Here is a 19,522-nt window from a genome sequence, read left to right on the forward strand (position 1 = left end):
TGTATTCTATACCTTTTGTATTTTTAAATGAATTTTATAGTTTAAATAAATTTTATTTAAATGTAAGTTAAGTTATTTATGACAATTTAAAAAAATGTATTTAAAATCAATTTTAAGAATGATGTGTTTTTTAATATATGAAAGTGATTTTTATCAACTTAAAGTAAAATGGATTTTAAAATAACACTGACACGACCATATAAGGACAGTTTTTAATGACATCCTGTTGTTTACATTAATTGATTTATTTGGTTTAATTGTAATTAGTGTGTCTATATAAAGGGAATTATGGGATTGTGAAATTTATCTGATGAAGTTGATGACAAAAACGTTACTTGTACTTTTACAGCGTTAAGTGTGGGTCTTTTCACTTTGTGTTCGGTGTTTGGAACTAAATAAACTGTTGCCTATATCCAGCTCGACTGTGGTGCTTTCTACTTGGTTATTATTTGAAGATGAGCATTTTGCCCCATTTTCAAACATGTTGTAACTTTATATATATATATATATATATATATATATATATATCTTTATCTTTATATATATATATATATATATATATATATATATCTGTATCTATATATATATATATATATATATATATATATATATATATATATATATATATATAATCTGTATCTATATATATATATATATATATATATATATATATATATATATATATCTATATATATCTATCTATATCTATATATCTATCTATATATATATATATATATATATATATATATATATATATATATATATTATTTTTTTAATAGGATAATGCTTAAAAGTTTTAATATATAAGGATTGCTGAAGGCTGTGGCTGAAACCAGTTTGCTTTTTACACCATTGTTTATTCGGGTAACACATCAGTAAACAGACTGGAGTGCTGACCATTCTTTTGTTTACAGAGAAGACCGCAGCTACCCTGCAAGATTCCCCTGCTTCATAAATCAGACTGCTAGGATTGGCAACTAACTGAACCTAATTTTCATGGTTGGGGACTAAAATTGTAGCAGCTATCCTTTTATTGACAAATTTGAAATCGCCTTTGCTTGTGCCATGCATTGTATACATACTGCTGTTACTGTGGGCATTTTATTTCCTTTCCCCACATTCATCACCTTTCTGTTTAGGTACTGCACCTGTGTCCATTTTTTCCCCTGTAGGTGAGGGCTGATCCTAGTGTGACAGTCATACAGACAGCCATCACTGGAGTTTTCCTTTTAGGTCATTGCCTCACTTGTATGCTTTAGCGAGTCCTGAAGGAGTGGGCATGTCGAAGGTGTCTCTTGGTTTCGTCACTGCTTTACACAGGTGACAAGTCAGTCAAGCAGCCCACTTGTAAGCAGAAAGCTCCCAGCAGGAGGAGGCAAGGACCCTGAAGAAATGCTCCTTTCCCACTGTCCTTGGGCAGATGTGAGCAGATGGAGAGAGGAAAGCGATGAGCCGTTTGTCTCCATCAGTGTCTGGATTGCTTATAAAACCCAGGTCATCATCTGGACTCCATTGCTGTGCATAACTGGAGTTGCATTTGTCACACACTGTTTCCTTAACAGGCCTGAAATTTAGCCTTTTATTTGCAGCTTGTCTTAAAATTGAGTAAGGTACTTTTCTGTTTGGACTTGGCTGTTTCTTTATACTTCTAGTGTCTATTTCTTTGTTTGTACTATGGAGCACTTGTTTACTTTTTCAGACTTGTAAATTTTCCTTTTGGCTTTATTGACTTTCGTGGTGTTGGCAGGTGTATTGTTACCCAGTCAGAGTAACTACTGTTAGCATCATGCAGTTCCAAAATATTATTCTGCTCTTTCAATATGAAGAAGGGGGTAAAAAAAACAGCATCCTGTAGGATGCTTTGTCCCTCTGTTTGCTGGTTGCAAAGCATTTAGCTTTGAACATCACCCATGGTTTTTGCAGTGTGTAGTAATGCTCTTCGTTTTACAATTTTTTTGTAGCTGTTTAAATGTCTTCATAAGAAGAAAGAGCGCGCTTCTTTGCCAAATATGTTTGGTTATCCATGCATTTAGTTTACATAAATTTAATGAGTTTTGAAATAAAAATGATTTTTTATTTTAATAGCTGGAATACTACAAACAAGAGAAGACGGAAGATTTTGTGAAACTGTTAGAAGCTGCCCGCATAGATGGCAACCTGGACTACCGAGACCACGAAAAAGATCAGATGACATGCTTGGACACACTTGCAGCTTATTATGTGCAGCAGGCTCGAAGAGAAAAAAATAAAGATAACAAAAAAGAGCTGATAACCCAGGCAACGCTATTGTACACAATGGCTGACAAAATCATTATGTACGACCAGGTAAGTCATTGAACTTTGCAGAACAAAAGGGGGTTAGTGCATGTGCAGCTTTTCTCATCTTAGTCTGATGTTTGGCGGCTAAAGTAATGGCAGTAGTGCATACTGTGGACATTATTTCTGTGTGTACAAAATGTGCTTTCTTTTTTTTATTGGGAAGGTTATTACAGTGCTTGTTTATTTATAAATATTTGACATAAAGTAGTTCCTTCAGTAGAATTGTCAAGTGTTGGAATTATGTTTTGCAATTCAGTTGTCATTCTTAAGGACAGTATTTAGTATAAGACTTAAATGTGTTGTAAGTTACTTTGAGAAGCTTCAGAATGTGGATTCATTCAGTTAAGTTGAATATTTTTGTATACTTGTGTTTTGTAATCAGATGCTTTAAGTAAACAATTGCATTTTAGACTGTAATGTATTTGTATGCAGCATCGATGCATATTTTCTGCTTTTTTATTTTATTATGTTTAATTCTGTGTACTCCTAAGAAAATAAAAGTTTGCGTGCTTTCATGGGCCAATATGGGAAGGAGTTGAGCCCTGCAACCCCACCCCAGTGTCACGTCTTCCTCAAAATAAAAATCAACCCAGAAAATCCATCTAAACCCATAATTTAGGAATTATTCTAAAGCAAACTAGATCTTACTAAGCGACAGTCTGTCAAAATTCACAGCTCCTCGAAACCCCGAGAATATGGATTCCTATCCAGAAGTATTTGCAGAAGCCTTGTACAAATGTGTAAGTGGCTGCATTGAGGTTAACGTACCTACATAAGGCCAAATCTAATGCCAATAACAGACACCATTGTTGGAATCCTTACCTTAACAGGGTATATAACAGGAAAGAAAAAGTAATTGCCAAACTCAGAAAGAGCAACTCTCATAGAGATGAGCTCTGTGATTCAACTAAGCAAGAAATGAAGTTTTAATAAAGTCCAACAAGGCTAATTATGAGGTCAGGATAACCTCCAAGGCTAAAGGCAATCACAAGGGGTTCTTCAGGTGTGTCCAGAACCTCAAAGGTAACATTCAGCAGTGTGCAGAACTGGTGGCAAGTGGCATAACCTTCACTGACCAGGGTGACTTAGCATATAAGCTGGCTGATAAATTAAGCTGTAACTTCACACACCCCCGTCTGTCAGCAGGGGACAGGTCCTGGTGGCACTCACCAATGCCAAAAACACACTCTTTCCATGACCCCAATAATATCCTCAGTTACCTCCTAAATAGCCTAAAACATGACATAGCAGGATTGCTTGAAGCACTCTAACTGCAGCCTCAAAACAGATTACATGCAAGGTGAATGGATCATCAACTGACCCCGAGTTTGACAAGTCTTAATATGCAAAGCCATGGAACGAATTATCATGGAAATGATTAACAAGGACATTGGCAACCTACAGACCCTGGACCAATCCCAGTTTGTCTTTAAGGGAAGGTCTTGTCTTATAAACCTATTAGACTTCTTTTAGATGGTCACCAATGCTGTGGATGATGGGAAAACTGTACATACCTTGACTTGGCTAAGGTTTTCTATACAATACACTACTCTGGTATTGATGACATACTCTTAGAACTAGCTCTAAATCCCTAGATAACACGCTGGATTGCTGGCTGGCTGGCTCGCTGATAGGACCCAGGAAGTCAGGATCTGGGAGACCACCTCCATCAGCAAGACCGGTCTACAGCAGAATACCCCAGGGGTCTGTGTTGGCCTGCTCCTGTTTGGCTTCTACATCTAGGAACTCAATGCTAATGTCAAAGACCTCTGGCTTACCAAGTTCACAGATGGCTCCCAATTTACAGTTATCCTAGATTTTTCCATGACACAGTCATCCTACAAGAGGGTCTGACACAAGAAGTGACTGGTTCTCAAGTCACGTATTTAAAACTGAAGAAATGCATCATGGTGCCCTTTGGGAAATTGTCCGCCCAAGCTAATTACTCCATCGAGTTCGAGGTCTGGGAACATATGTAGACAGTAAGCTGGTGTTTGACCAACATGTAGCAAAGATGGTAAAAAAATCATTCTATGCCATCCAGCTTGTAAGCAAGGGTATGGCATCCAGGTCCAAGGAAGTTATAGTGCCACTGTATTCAGCCCTTTAGTACAATGCCCCTTTGGCATGTACTGAACTAGGCACTTTCAACAGAATGCCTTCTACACAGACTGCCTTAAGGCCTTATATCTGTACCCTGTCTTCTACAGGTTACTGACAGGAGATCTATGAACAGAATATAAAGCATCCTCCAGTCTAGCTCCGATGGACCTCTTAAACATCCACAAAACAAAACTGCACCAGCAATGCTAGATCCAATGACCTCAACTTTGCCTGCAACATAAATAGAACATGCTGGAGAGATTGATATAGGTTCATAGGCAAGTAATAGACTAGCTGCCCATGTGGGCCATTTTAAGCCTAGCCAGTTTGCATTTTTGTGCTGGAAATAACCTAACACATTTGATTATAGATTGGCCTTGCCCATTCTATGGTCAGTAATTCAATATTACCCCTAATGAGAATACCTAGGATAGTACCATAGGTAATTTGGTGGACCCCTACATGATTTAAAGCATTTAGGAGCTACGTATGTTTGTTAGTAGTACTGGTGCAGTCTTGGGATAAATTGTTTCCCATCCGTAGGTCCAAGTTGCACTTGAATATGGACAGAGATGAACTTTGTTTTATGTGGATGGGGAGGCTGTTGTACACAAGGGGTATCCTCTGTGATCTATACCTGTCCCTCCAAACTATTCTGTTGATGTTGCAAAAGAGGTTAGGTCCTTAGACTAGGTATTTCTGATGTTGTTTATCTTGCTGATGTGCAGTAAATCCATCAGAAATGGGTCAAAGGATGCCTTGTATGACAGACACAGGTCATTTCATAGTAGTCTGTAAGACAGAGAGTATAGTGACAGGGCTTTGAGTCTGTCCATGTAGGACATTTTGCTGTTTATGCTTTGTATCCTTTAGGTAAGGTATGTGCATTCCAGATGTTGCATGTGTCTAGACTGGGTACATACCATAGGTGACCACTGTATTCAGTGATTAGCCTAATTTGTCTCAATAACATGAAATATTAATAATGTGTCGCAAAGTATTCCCATGCTATGGAATACGCTCACTGACTATGTAAAGCAGAGTTTATCCCTGACCCTATTCAAAAGAAACCTTTATCACTGGATGGGACATCATAAATTCACCCCCAGTCTGGCCCCAATGTCTGCGATGGGCAGAAATCAACAGTAAGTAAATTAATCCCCAGCTAACATAACACCCATATAACCCTTGGTTACCTCTGTGCTAACGTACCCCACTATATAGTTCAAGGAAGTCTGGGACAGAACTGGGTTGGGTTACATGGCTAAGCTTGTAAAAACATGGTGGTTATTAGACTAGTATAAACCTTTGAACATGTGTACCATATTTTTAATTAGTCTACTGGGATCTGTTGTATACTGCCTGTGCCTCATTATGAACAGTATGATTTTTGCATTAGAAATTGTTTACTTGGTTGACTATAACTTGCAGTCGATTTCTTGCCAAGTTTTGGTTTTGGACTGGGAGAGGGTCTTAACTGATAATAATCTTTTTCATGTAAAAAATGCTGTGTTTATCATGTACAGGATATTATTTTATTTTTTGCATGTTTCTTGTGTTTTATAACCTATTTTTTTCTTGTGCTCCCAGCTTGACTGAAAGCATATGAATGCATTTCTGAAGTACTTAAAGGCGACCTAAAAGTTTTTAAATCTATTTGCTTTCTGTCTGGTTTCCTAGCTGTTTGGCTGTAGAATGCTAGTCCTAAACTAGATAATGGCTGAGTCTTGCTGATTTCCCTTGAATTCCTTTTTAAGTATCTTTATTAAATACTCCCATTTTACTTTGCAATATGAATTCATATACAGTAACTAATAGAATAGAAAGCAGACATTAATAGCAGTTTCCGTTATTGTCATACTGCAGTATACATATGATGTTCTTCTATTCCTATGTTGCAGTATTCTTGGTGTGGGATTTCCTGCCTTCAGGCGACGCGTACGTCGTCTCCTATACGAAAACTTCAGCTTTGCTGTTGCAGCTGCGTGGGACGTTAACACGTAGGGCCATAAACCAGGTTTGATGTCTGCACGCACAATCCACAAAACTCTTCAGCCGCAGATGACTTTGCATTGTACGATCACTCTCTAGACTTCGTATCGACTATAGATAAGTAACCCATTGGGTTTTTGCATTTCTAATTTTTTTACCAGTCTTTCGCATTGCTTAGGCTTGGTTGTTGTAGCTTTCAGCTGATGTCAGAGAAAAGTGTCAATGCGAGCGCCAAATTCCCCATAAGGACGCCCATGACAAATGCGTTTTCTGCTTAGGCCGGGAACACGACTCTAACGACTGCCCTATTTGTAAATCTTTTGTGCCCAAGACCTTGCGTAGTTGTCTGGCAGCTTTAAACCTTTACGTAGAAAACCAACGCCTCAAACAGCTGGCTCTCAGGATGGATCCCGGTTCGGAGGCCGCCCAAGAACCTTCACGTAAGAAGGCCAAGATGGCTAGGCCTTCATCGCCTGCCGCTTTGCACCCGGGCGCCCAGTCAACTACCGATTGTAGGAGTTGAGGGCTCGGCAGATCAGTCGACTCCATCGATCTCCCTCACGGAGGCCACTGCACAGCCGACGACTGGCATGTCCACGGAGCTTTCTCAGACACCGACTCCTGTCGATGTCAAGGGGGAACCAGATTTGGTGGTTCCTTCGACCGGGATCCAGACCTCTGATACAGCTGCTGCCAAACCCAGCTCAAGACCGACTCCAACCAGAAAGAAGCAGAAAACAAAACACATTACGCCTGCTTCTGAAGGCCCTCCAGACTGGGAGGCCTTCACCTCTTCTCTTATGCAGGCATTTATGGCCCTTTGGCCTTCTGCCTCACCCACAACTACGTTGCCTCTGCTAAGCCCTAGGCCTCCCTCTGCTTCTTCCATTCCCATGGCTCTTCTCCTTGAGGAAGAAGAACATGAATCTACCTACTCTTCCTCGGATTAATCCATCTCTTATGCATCCCAGATTGCTTCTCCCAAGGAATACTATTCTCCTGATGAGGATTTTGTGGGAGGGGATTCTCCACCTGAAGACATTACATTTGGTGAAATCCTCACCAACATGAAAGACCATTTCAAATGGGATACTTCCCAAATGACAGAAACCCTAAAAAGATCATTTGAACTACTGCACGTGGAGTCCCCTACCCTCCAGCTGTAGCCCCTGTTCTTCCTGCGTACTTGGATGCCTTTACTGCAGCCTCTAGAACACCTTTCAGCCTCCTGCACCTTAGCACCCTGACCGCTTTTACAAGGTGCCAGAGGAACAAAAATTCCTCATAAAGCTACCCTTAGCAGACCCAGCAGTGATTGCCACTGCCCCTGATAAACAGTCCTAGGTTGTTAATTTCTGCCTCCCTATTGCCCACGGATAGCAAATCCATGGATAGGTTAGGCAAGAAGGTGTACACTTCCTCCACTTTGGCCTTCAGAGCCATTACCTATCAAACACACATGACCAAGTATGCCCTGGACTTAGTATCCCAAGCCACCTCTATGCTGGCTTCAATTCCTGACAGTCCCATTAAAACGTATTTCTCCTCCAAATTGTCCTTAGCACTGCAAGTGGCTAGACACTCCATAAGATGCAGCTACGATACTGCAGAAGCTTCTGCTTGCTCTGCAGCATCAGCATCTGTCCTTAGGAGATATTCCCGGATTAGACTACAGAATCTGCCAGAGGACTTCAAGTCCAAAATCTTGGATGCCCTCCTGGATCACAACTTCCTCTTTGGAAAGCAATCTGCAGACCTATTTAAGAATCTGCAAGAAAAAAGCAAAGAATTACAGGATATTAAAGATCTCCTGGTATCCCCTATACCCACATTTTATAGGAACTACCCGGCTAAGACTACCTTTGTTAGGCGTAACCCTCATTCTGCTGCCCCCTCCTCCAGACCCACAAGAGGAACTGGAAGACTTTCCTCATCCAGGCCCACTGGCCCACCTCCTCAGCCTAGACAACACTTTCAGGACAGGGGAGTTCCTAATAATGCGTGACTGCCTTGCCCATCTGCCCCTCTCTGCTCGCCTTACCCACCGTCTCCCCTTCTGGCAAAAAATCACCACAGACCAATGTGTATTAACCATTATTCAAAAAGGATACTTTCTATCCTGGAAACATATTCCTCCCTGGAAGGGCATTCCATTTCCGCCAAAAAACCAATGCCATCTCCTTCCACAAATGTTGTCAGACCTGCAACAAGGCACAATAGAGCCTCTTCACACATGACAAGAAGGAAAGGGATTCTACTCCCGTCTGTTCGTGGTCCCTCGAAAAGACAGTCACTGGAGACCCATTTTGGTTCTCTCCTTCCTAAACCTTTACCTATGGGTACCCTCCTTCAAAATGCTGTCACTTCCCACTCTCTTACCCCTCATACCCTCAAATGCTTTCATGGTCACCTTGGACCTAAAAGATGCTTACCTGCACATTCCCATCAGGACCTTACACAGACGTTTCCTGTGTTTCTCTGGCCCATCCTCGCACTTCCAATTTACGGCCTTGCCCTGTGGTTTATCCATTGCCCCAAGAGTGTTTACAAAGTGCCTAGCTCCAGCCATTGTCTTTCACAGGATCCAAGGAATCCAGATTTACCCATATCGGGACGACATCCTTATCCTATTACAGTCCGAAGATGTCCTCTTCTGGACAACATCCTTATCCTAGCACAGTTCGAAGATTCCCTCTTAAGACATCTACACTATGTCCCTTCTACAAAGTCTAGGGTTCACACCAAACCTCAAGAAGTCATCCCTGAACCCAGACAAGGACAAGATATTCCTAGGTTGCAGAATCAATACAAAAAGAATGAAAGCCTTTCTCCTACAGGACCAGGTTCTATCTCTTAACTTCCCACTTCCAGGAAATCTTGCTCTCCCAGACAGTCACTGCAAGACAATTCCTTCGACTCCTGGGATTTTTGGCAGCAACCATTCCCATGCTACCATTGGCCAGAATGCATATGCGAAAACTGCAATGGTACCTCAGAAATATCTGGTCACAACACCAGAATCACTTGGAGCAAGTTATTCCCCTTCTTCCCTGTTTAAAGAAGGAAATCATTTGGTGGATCTAAGAAGTACAACTAAACCCAGAGCTTCCACTGCAGCCCCGTCAACCCATACAAATATTGCATACAGATGCTTCAGACTCAGGTTGGGGAGCCACCTTGCTCACTCAGAGTCCAAGCCCAGTGGCAACCTCCCATGAAAATCAAACGCATCAGTGTAAAGGAGATAACAGCAGTTCTTTTAGCTCTACAGACCTTCATACCCCTACTGCTACCAAGTCCTCTTCTAATAGTGATGGACAATACCACTGTAATGTGGTACATCAACAAACAGGGAGGTACCAAGGCATACCAATTGTGCAGGCTAGCCCTACTAATTTGGGACCTAGCATCCCATCACAATCTGTCCCTGCAAGCCAGCTACATCCCTTCACAGGATAACAAGCAAGCAGATCTCCTGAGCAGAACATCCTCTCCACAACAGGAATGGATGCAGGACAGGTCGGGCTTCCTAGACACAGTCCACTGGTGGGGCACTCCACAAATAGACCTGTTTGCCTCCCCAAGAACAGGCAGCTGCAGACCTTCTGCACAAAGACTTACTCCCCCCAAGCATGGAGAGTAGACTTCTAAAGTTTCACCTTTGTAGGAAGTTCCTTTACGCCCCCACCCCCCCATCCTTCTGATTTAGAAAGTACTTCTAAAAATCAGGAAGGGCAAACCAAAAATCATGCTAGTGACTCCCTACTAGCCAAGGCAGCACTGGTTTCCCCCTTCTACACAATTTAGCCAAGGGCAATCACTGCAAGTTACCCCACAAGGTGGACCTTCTGACAACACAAAGGAACTCTCCTACACCCACACTTGCAAATGCTACCCCTGACTCTGAGTGATAAATTACTAACCCCATTCAGACACCACTATTCAGAGGATGTGCTATCAGTCTTGAGGGAGGCCAGGAAACCCACTACTAGAAAATCATACCTTGCTAAATGGAAAGATTTACTCAGTGGTGTCTGGGACAGGAAAGGGACCCTTATGGGGCTGACACTGCCCTAGTCCTTTCATATATGTGTCAATTTATAAAGGGTGGACTTTCCTATTCATTAACGAAAGTGCACCTCTCCGCATTATCAACCCGCGTACCTCTAGAGCCTCCCTTGTTAGCCAGGCTACATGTGAAACTTTTCCTTAAAGGGCTCTTGCACATCACACCACCTAAGAAGCCAATCCCTTCTCCATGGGACCTGAACTTTATCCTGGAAAAGCTTACCCAGCTCCCCTTCGAGATGGCTAATACAGCCTCTCTACAGTTTTGTACTTGGAAGACGGTACTGTTAGTGGCTTTTACCTCTGTCAGAAGGGTTTCTGAGCTACAAGCCATAATGGCATGCTCACCTTGCACCATTTTTCATAGGGACAGGGTCACACTGAGAAGTAACCCCTCCTTCATGCCCAAGGTAGTCAGTGAGTTATCTCTAAATCAATCCATTCACCTACCCAATTTTTTCCCCTCTCCCACTAACCAAGGAGAGGGGCTGCTCCACTCCCTAGATGTCCACAGGCAACTGAGATTTTACCTGGACAAGACTAAAGACATTAGGAAATCCAAACAACCCTTTTTGTACCTTTCCACCCGAAGGCATTGGGCAAGGCAGTCACCAAACGGACCATTGCATCCTGGATTAGAAAGGCAATCTATTTCTGCTACTCACACCACGGAAAAACCCCCTCCAGTTGCGGCTAAGGCACACTCCACAAGAAAAGTGGCCACTTCCAAGGCCTTCCAAAAAGGCATGGACACAGCTTCCATTATGGAAACAGCACAATGGTCCACTATCCACACTTTCACCAAACATTACAAATTGGACCAAATCTCCAAAGCATGCGCAGGATTTGCTAGGGCAATCCTATAAGGCTTTGTGGAATCATCTTCTGCATCCACCACCCTTTCATCAAACTAAGCTGTGGTACTCTCCCACACCAAGAATACTGCAACATAGGAATAGAAGGACATAGAATAGTTGTGTAAAATCTTACCATAACCATAGATGTCCTTCTCTTTAATGTTTCAGTATTCCTTCCCACACACCATTCCCCCTCACAGACTCTAGCAGTCTAACTCCTCCCTGATGCATCTCTCCATTACAGAAGAAACCCAGGGCCTTATACATGTCATCTTTGGCAGCCTTTGCTGTTGGGCCATCTACTTTGCCTGCTTAGCTTCAAGTTCTGAGGATTGTGCATGCAGACATCACACTTAAGGTCCATGGTTTATGGCCCTACGTTTGATGTCCCACTCAGCTGCAACAGCCAAGATGAAGCTTTTGTATAGGAGCCTATGTACGAGTTGCCTGAAGGCAGGAAATCCCACACCAAGAATACTGCAACATGGAAGAGAAGGACATCTATGGTTATGGTAAGATTTTACACAACTATTCTTTCTCTTTTTAACTGTTTTCATTCATCCCAACATTAAGTTGCTCATTTACCGCCTTACATTAAAATTCACCCCCCCCCCCCCGTTCTGAATGTTATTCTTTCTGCATGTATTTTTCCAAAAAAAAAAATCTGTTTATATAAAATTTGCATATTTAGTTTTTATTCTGCTCTACGTAGTCAATACTTCACTACATTTGGGTTGGATTTTGATTAGTGTTTTGTTGCGATTCCTTTTCAGCTGTCAGTAGCCTTGCTATGACTAAGCAATTTACAGTTTGTGTCCCAGCTCAAAACAGTCATCTACTTGGTTACTACGATTTGCTTCCCCAATGTTTCTGTCGTAGGGGAGGTTTTTTTCCAACTCATCACAGTCTGTTTCCTGTCTCTTCCTCATTATTTACTATCCACTTGAAGAAAATTCTCCATTTAATTGAGGTGTATAAATACTTCCATGCAAACTTTCGAAACCTTCTGAATATTGTTGCATACTTGGGAGCCCTACAGATTTCTTCACATTGTTCCTTTTTTAATTTATATTTCTGTTCTGCTTTCCCAATCTTTCCCAACTCCTCCAGGTTTGTTTTTTAATGAAAGAGGAGAGCAGTTTGAAGCAAACAAAATAAGTAAGCAATAATATCTCTAGAAGAGGAATTGTTTCCCTAAATTGTTGCACTTAAAATGGCCCATGTATTATTTTTTGTTGATTATAGTGTATTTTCTTTTCTTTTTATAGATATGTGTGTGGGTACTGCTTCTCTGAGCCCTAAAATATAAAGGAAAAGTGTGAGAGCAGGTTTTTGGTGTTCTCATTGAATAATGGATCAGACTTTTGAAGAGGTTTGTCTTGAGTTACCAGTAAGACTGATGCCCTGGTCATTATTAAAAGACAACTGTGCCCTAAATGCAACATTTTCTTCCCCTCCGGAGTGCATTTCCATCTTGTATGGTAATAGTCATGTTTTTTTTGTTTACACATGTTGAAAAAGCATGGCTTAGTAGTTTCTCCCATTTTTGGCATTCCTCCCTTGTCATCTTCTTTACTGTGCTATGACTGAATGAAATCTCATGAAACCTTCGTTCTTTAGTAATTCCCGCTTAATATTGCATCACCATACTTATTACATCTGAAAGTATTTTGCTAATGGAAAAAAATTTGGTAAGCATAGCTTTTTTTAACATTCACAACTCTTTTGACTCTGTGTTGTCATATAGAATTACATTCTTTGTTTCCTGTTAAACTTCCTATAGTTTAAAGGTGAATAAACCTGATGATCACATGTGCATCTTCACTGATAAGCTGAGCTTTGCAATCCAAGAAATATAACACACTAGCTGATTGAGGGGAGGAAAGACGGGACTTAAATATCACAAAATATCACTCTTGAAAAAGGCAACCATCCCATTTGCATCTGTATCTCTTTTCAAGAATGTTCTTTCTGTAGGTGGTGCAACACAGGTAGGAAACATGCACATGAGTCACTGCAAAAATGGGCTCCCTGTTGAAATGTCTGCACTCTTCTGCGTTTTCTTTTTTTTTTCCTCACATGTTGACACTCGGCATTGTGTGAATGTTGGAACATTGCTGTTCTTCTATAAACATTTTTTAGAAAGGGGGTGGTATAAGTTCCTTGCACCCCTCAAACATTGTATATATATATATATATATATATATATGTAAAATGTGTGTGTGTATATGTATACGTATATGTGTATATATATATATATATATATATATATATATATATATATATATACATATATATATATGTATATGTTATAAAATTGCCAACTGTATTTCAGAGAGAATGAGTACTCTGATAAATAGAAGTCTTGGACTTGAATGTACTTTCCTTTTTTGGCATTCAGTTACAGCACCATAGGACTCATTAAAGCAGATCCTGACATTTCAAATGGTTACACAAAAAAGTCTTTGCCATTTTACTGAGGAGTCTCAAACTTGACAGTATTTCCATTCTAAGAAATGGGACTGTAGTTTGGCAACATGCAGTTGCTGGTATTATAATCATATTGTCTGTACCTCTCTCAGTACATTATGGACAAGAAATAGCTTTCCAACAAAACAAAATTAGAGTAGCATGCCTGCCCCAGGAGGACATTCACTGTTTAGACAAAATTAAAATTTAGTAATAAGCAGTTGCGTAGTGCTTTTAGGTTTGGATTGGGTTTTCAGTTTCTGCTCATAGTGATCCTTTAATGCTAATAACTACCAGCTCCTTCCCACTGTGCAGTGCACTGCTCACTGAGCTATCCATGGAAGGTTTAAGGGAAAAAAACATCCCTAGGCTGCATTTTATATTTTGAAGGTTGTTTGTGCCGTCATTTTGATGAGTTCTTATGTTATTGTTCTGCCAAGTCTAAGTACTTGCATCTGTTGAACAAGTTATTGCCAGGGTGAGTCCTCTTTTATATCCAGTATAGTAGACTGATCACATGAACTCATTTCAGTTACTAGCAAGATTAGGACAAGTTATAACCTTCTTGTGGTTGTTGAGAGGATACTTCCCTGGGGTACAGGGTTCGATTCCCTCATTTGACAGTGTGACCTTCAGAAAATCACTTAGCCAGACATTTATTTGTGGTAGTTGGAAATTTGGGCTAGTCTAATTAATGGTCTGCTGGACTACATGTTTAGTAACTACCTGTGAACCTAAGAACCAGTAATGTAGTTTAAGTAGTGTCAGTAAGTTTTGCAGTAGACATGTATAAAACAGTAGCAGCAGCAATGCTAGTAGACGTTCAGCATAAACATTGGTCAAAGACCTTTTTACTTATGCATGATTGCCAAAGTATCGTGCTTTAATTAGGCTGTGGAATGGTCTTTAGTTTTTTATGAGGACGAGAGAACTTAAATTACTTATGTTGCCCTTTAAGAAGGGTTTGTAATTTTTATGCAAAATCTAGTAGTAGTGTCACTGTTTGTGATATTTGTGTGAAAACTGCCCCATAGTTTTGGCTGAAATATGGAGGAGAATGCATAGCCACAGCTTACCAGGGAGCCGTTTTGCTCTTTGAGGAAGTAGGGCATTGTTGAGCTGAGATGTGAGGTAGTAATGTGCAGATTTTGGAGGAAATTTATAATAGAGTTGCACGGAAGATGACTGTTTCATTATTTTAAATACAACAGTAAGGAGAGCGCAGTTGGCTTGACAAGGAGAGGTGCAGTGATGCTCAAATTTGGGAGAAGGTTAGATTATAAAATGGTTAGGCATAGTTTGTAGCTGTCTGGTTTGGGAGTAAGTATAGGCATGGGGAGGAAATCAAAATACAACAAAACACCCTGGTTATGGGTGACTTTAACTACCCGTCCATAGATTGGGTAAGTTATTTGTGTACAAACACACTCGCCCAAAGGTTCTTGGACTTCGTTAACTCAAATGCTTTGGAACAGATAGTTGGCACCCCCACAAGGGGCCCAAACATTCTAGACTGGTAGTTACCAACATGGTTGAACGATGCACATTCCAAGTGTGTGGCCTCCCTGGTGAAGTCTGATCATAAATCTATCTCTTCAAAGTAACGATAGCATCAGATCCCCCTCTGGGATATACACCATTGCATTATATAAACATCTATACAGTTGTATTGATCCAGCCATTCCTGATAAGGACCAAAGCAAGATCCTCAAGAAAAAACAAGCCTGACTGGTGGACATCCACCACAAACTGGTTATATAATAAGAGGAAGAAATTGCTGTCTAAGAGCAAGAAGGAATGGTCTCAGAATTGTAAGCACACCCTTCTCAGCTTGAACAAGCAAATAAGACATCTTGTGAAGTCATCTAAAGCCAACTGTGACTCTAGGTTGACATTCTTAGCTAAGGATAACCATAAGGCATTCTTTAGCTATGCCCAGATTTGCGCTGAACGGGTAGTGAATGGTACCGCATATACTGAACCAGTGGGAATAGCCATCTTGCTAGCGGAAAACTTCAGTGAAAACTTCTCCCCTTGTCCCTGCCACATGTACCCCAAAATATTCCTAACCACCCATTCTCGACCTAATATCTCTAAAGAGCAGGTTTTAAATTGCCCTTTCCAAGGCCAAAAATACAATATCTATGGGACCTGATAACATCCCAGGCTGCATTCTTAATGATTTAAAACGGGAGTTAGCAACACCATTGGGTACTTTATTTATTTTTTTTTTTTTAATTATTTTTTTTTTTTTCAACCGCAGCCTTAGCACTGCTTTTGTCCCTGCAGAATGGAAAACGGGGGGTGGAGGGTGCAGCCACTGACCCTGGGAACTATAGACCCATTAGCCTAACCAGCCTTATCTGCAAGGCCTAATGGAGAGATGAAAAGTCAGCAAGCAAAGGAGAGTAGTAATGCTGAAATTTAATTCATCTTCAAGTCTAGGTGAGTGCCTTCTCAAGGTGGACCATGTTTTTTCACAAATATCTCACCAAGGTGACACTGATGTATAGGCTGTATTTATATAGCATATATTATGGACAGAAGTAGGTCAAAAACAAAAAAAGATAGCTGGTTGCACAAAACCCAGGATAAAAAAAAGTGCCCGATCCTGGTAGGTTCACTGGTGTCAGGACGGGAAAAAATGACTGTGTAGAATTTTCAAAATGCAGAAACATTCCTACAATGGGACCAGGCCAAGCCCAGGGGGAGGATTCCCCCCCCTCCCATTGTAGAAGGAAGTAGCAGTCCACAAAAATTACAAAAATTAATTGGCCAAGAGAGTGGAGTGTTGAGGATAAGAAAGACATTTTGTATTGTTACTATTATTTAAAAAGCCCAGAAGTTCCAGATACAAGATATACAAAACGGTTAAGAGAGAAATTAGAGGAAAGAAAAATACTTCCTTCAGGAAAAACTGTCAGAAGCTGTTTCACATAAGGACTCAAATACACTCACCTTCCTGTGATACGAAGGAATAAAGGTACTACTCCTTTTTAACCTCACATCTTCTTGTGGAAATAATTTTAAGTTTGTCATGTGTATAATCTAAAGTTCAATAGCAAGGAGGCAATATCAGTTTTAAAACATGGAACAAACGAAAAGCCTTTTTTCAACAATTCACAATGTGTAGAGGTCAATACCATATTAGTGAAATTATACACTGTGAAATCACCATTTCTAAGAATATTCACACTATCGTGATGATCAGTTCTTGTTTCACTAGCAACATATGCATTGTCAGATGTATTAGAAAAATCTAGTAGCGGTAATTCTGTCTCCCTCTCCCCCTCCAACCCCTCTGGTTGTACGACCATTGGTTCCAATAACCAAAACCTTTGTGGTCCACCTGATTCTTCAGGCATTCTGATCTTCTCAACTCTGGGGGTTCTAAAAAAAACCTCATCTCTAACATCACGACTATTTCTTACATTTGTACTGTTGCTAACAGAAACCTTTGTGTGAATGTTGTCAACATTATTTAAATTGTGAACATCATTTCCTACTTTATCATTGGGGGAAACATAGTCATTGTCTTTTTCATGCACATTACTACTATATACATTCTTAGTAGCATAATCCCTCCTGTCACGTTTTAATTTGGACTGTTTTTTTCTCCATATTATCTTTAACTTACTTTTCCAAATCCACCAAAATCTTGTTGTACTTGTCCTTGTACTCAAATAAATAACAAGTCACTAGTAATACTAGAATTAAGAGTAACAATGTCTTTCCTGAAACTTTGTAACTTAGTGTCATTGTCTTTGATGATGATACGCATTGCCTCAAGTCCCTTGTTATATAGTTCAACTAGCTGCTTATACGCTGATGAACCATCCGAGATCCCGTTTGGCAGCTTCCACAAACAAAGCCCCTTAGGAACCTGTTTCAACTTTAGGGACTCTGTTAAAAATGCGTTATCCAGTTATAAACCTGGTACTTCCGACATAGTCTTTCAAAGGAAACAAGTTGATTGTTTAATGATCTCAAAACGCCGCTTTCTTGTTCTAGTTTGTAAAATTCAACACGTAAACCAATTAGTAAGCCCCGCTGAGCCAGATGGAATAGACGCACTCTCAGATTGGTTGGGTCGACTATCAGTCACAGCTGGAGTGTGCAAAGTAAGCAATTCAAAGTCCTGTTGTGCCAGCAAACTGTTGGAGGCTTCCGTGGCATTCCTACGAGTTGGAGCAGCAGCTAAACAAGCCGAAAGCTTTGAAATGGCTTCAGTGAGTTCTTTAATAAGCGATTCCATCATTGAAACAAAAGCAGGGCAAAACGCCCGACAAACCAGACAGGGTACCCAAAATGTAGAAAGAAACTCAAACCCACCACACACAGGGTGAGAATAGCAAATAACCAACACAATCACTAAAAAACAAAAAAGGAGGTTTCTATATATAAAGGAAGTGATGTGTTTTCATGGTGAGACTGATGCCTAAGATTTACAGATGAAAGCGCTCAGTCACCAACTGGTGTAATAAAGCATTGTTTCTGTTAGACGACCAGTGTGGTTGCCCTTCTTTTTTTGTTTTTTTGTTTTTTAGTGATTGTGTTGGTTATTTGCTATTCACACCCTGCGTGTGGTGGGTTTGAGTTAATTTCTGCCATTGTTGGTACTGTCCCTCTCTTCTGCCTTTGATAGGCCCTTCCCTACTACTTGTGGTATTTTTTAAATACCATCGTTGGTATTCTCTCACCTTTTTCTCTCCCTTTTGTTTTTTCTATAGGATAGCCTTGTTGCCTTACTATGTCAGACAAAGCTAAGTTGGGGTTTAGACAGTATGATGCCCAACTTGGATGGACACGCTCGTTGTGTATACTGTTTGGGCGTGGATCATATTAAAGCTGACTGTGACATCTGTGCTACTTTTAGTAATTGTACACTAGCAGAACGTAAAAATAAGCTTATTTTAAAAGGTTTAATTAAGACGCCTTTTTCGGAGGCTCTTATCGGGGTTGGAGGTCTCACCCCCTCCAAAGACCAAAAAACATAAGGAAAAACAGTGTCACTCGGTTCCTGCATCTCAGTTACGGAACTCAGTCGGCTCCGTGCTTCTCCAGTGCCCTCGGTGCAGACCTCTTCAGCACCAGGCTCTGTATCTTCTCCCTTGGCGCCGTCCATGGTATTTACTCCTATTTCGGTTGCAACCTCCACTGACTTTGGTGCTGTCCTTGGATCCGACATGGTCTCCTATGACTGTGTCTGCTTCGGTACCATCCCCGGCCACAGTGCCAATTAGTTTATTTGGCTCCATTGGCTCCTAAACTCTAATATCTGCCAAGGACAAGATACTCTCCAACTTGCAACCCTTTTTTGTGGCAGAGGTTTAGCCCCTTTCTAGAAAGACCTGATTCTCCTTCTGCAGCCTCCTTTAGATTCACCAGGAGTTTTTCTGAATTAGACCTAGTGTGGATTGTGGATCAGCTTCTGACAGCTAGGGGATTGTCCATTCCAGCTAGACCTTCCATCCCTCTTGGCTCAGAATCTTTTACTACATCTTCTCCTGTTTATCCTCCTCTGGCCTCTACCCAGGTCCTGGAGATCTTGGTACCAATGTCCACCCCCGGTGCATACTGTCGTGGCTCCGACAGCAGTTTTTCCCCTGTCGGCACCGACCAACCTAGCTGCATCAGCTCCGGTGGAGCCGATGCTCTCTCAGAGCAGTGCTTGGACCGGCCGTACCTTGTTACCTAGCCCAGTGCCTATTTTC

At 40.9% G+C, this 19,522-nt stretch overlaps 1 protein-coding gene across 1 annotated transcript in view; it reads left to right on the plus strand.

Moving 5' to 3' along the window:
- Window positions 1-19,522, plus strand: part of CTR9 (CTR9 homolog, Paf1/RNA polymerase II complex component) — a 1,518,941-nt gene that overhangs the window by 89,879 nt on the left and 1,409,540 nt on the right. Inside the window, exon 3 of the mRNA XM_044059132.1 lies at window positions 2,086-2,325. Coding sequence (XP_043915067.1) covers window positions 2,086-2,325 — 240 coding nt within the window. The remainder of the gene's footprint in view (window positions 1-2,085; window positions 2,326-19,522) is intronic.

The sequence above is a fragment of the Protopterus annectens genome, chromosome 17.part0, assembly GCF_019279795.1.
Source record: "Protopterus annectens isolate FY-2018-M chromosome 17.part0, PAN1.0, whole genome shotgun sequence".
NCBI classification, from domain to species: Eukaryota; Metazoa; Chordata; order Ceratodontiformes; family Protopteridae; genus Protopterus; species Protopterus annectens.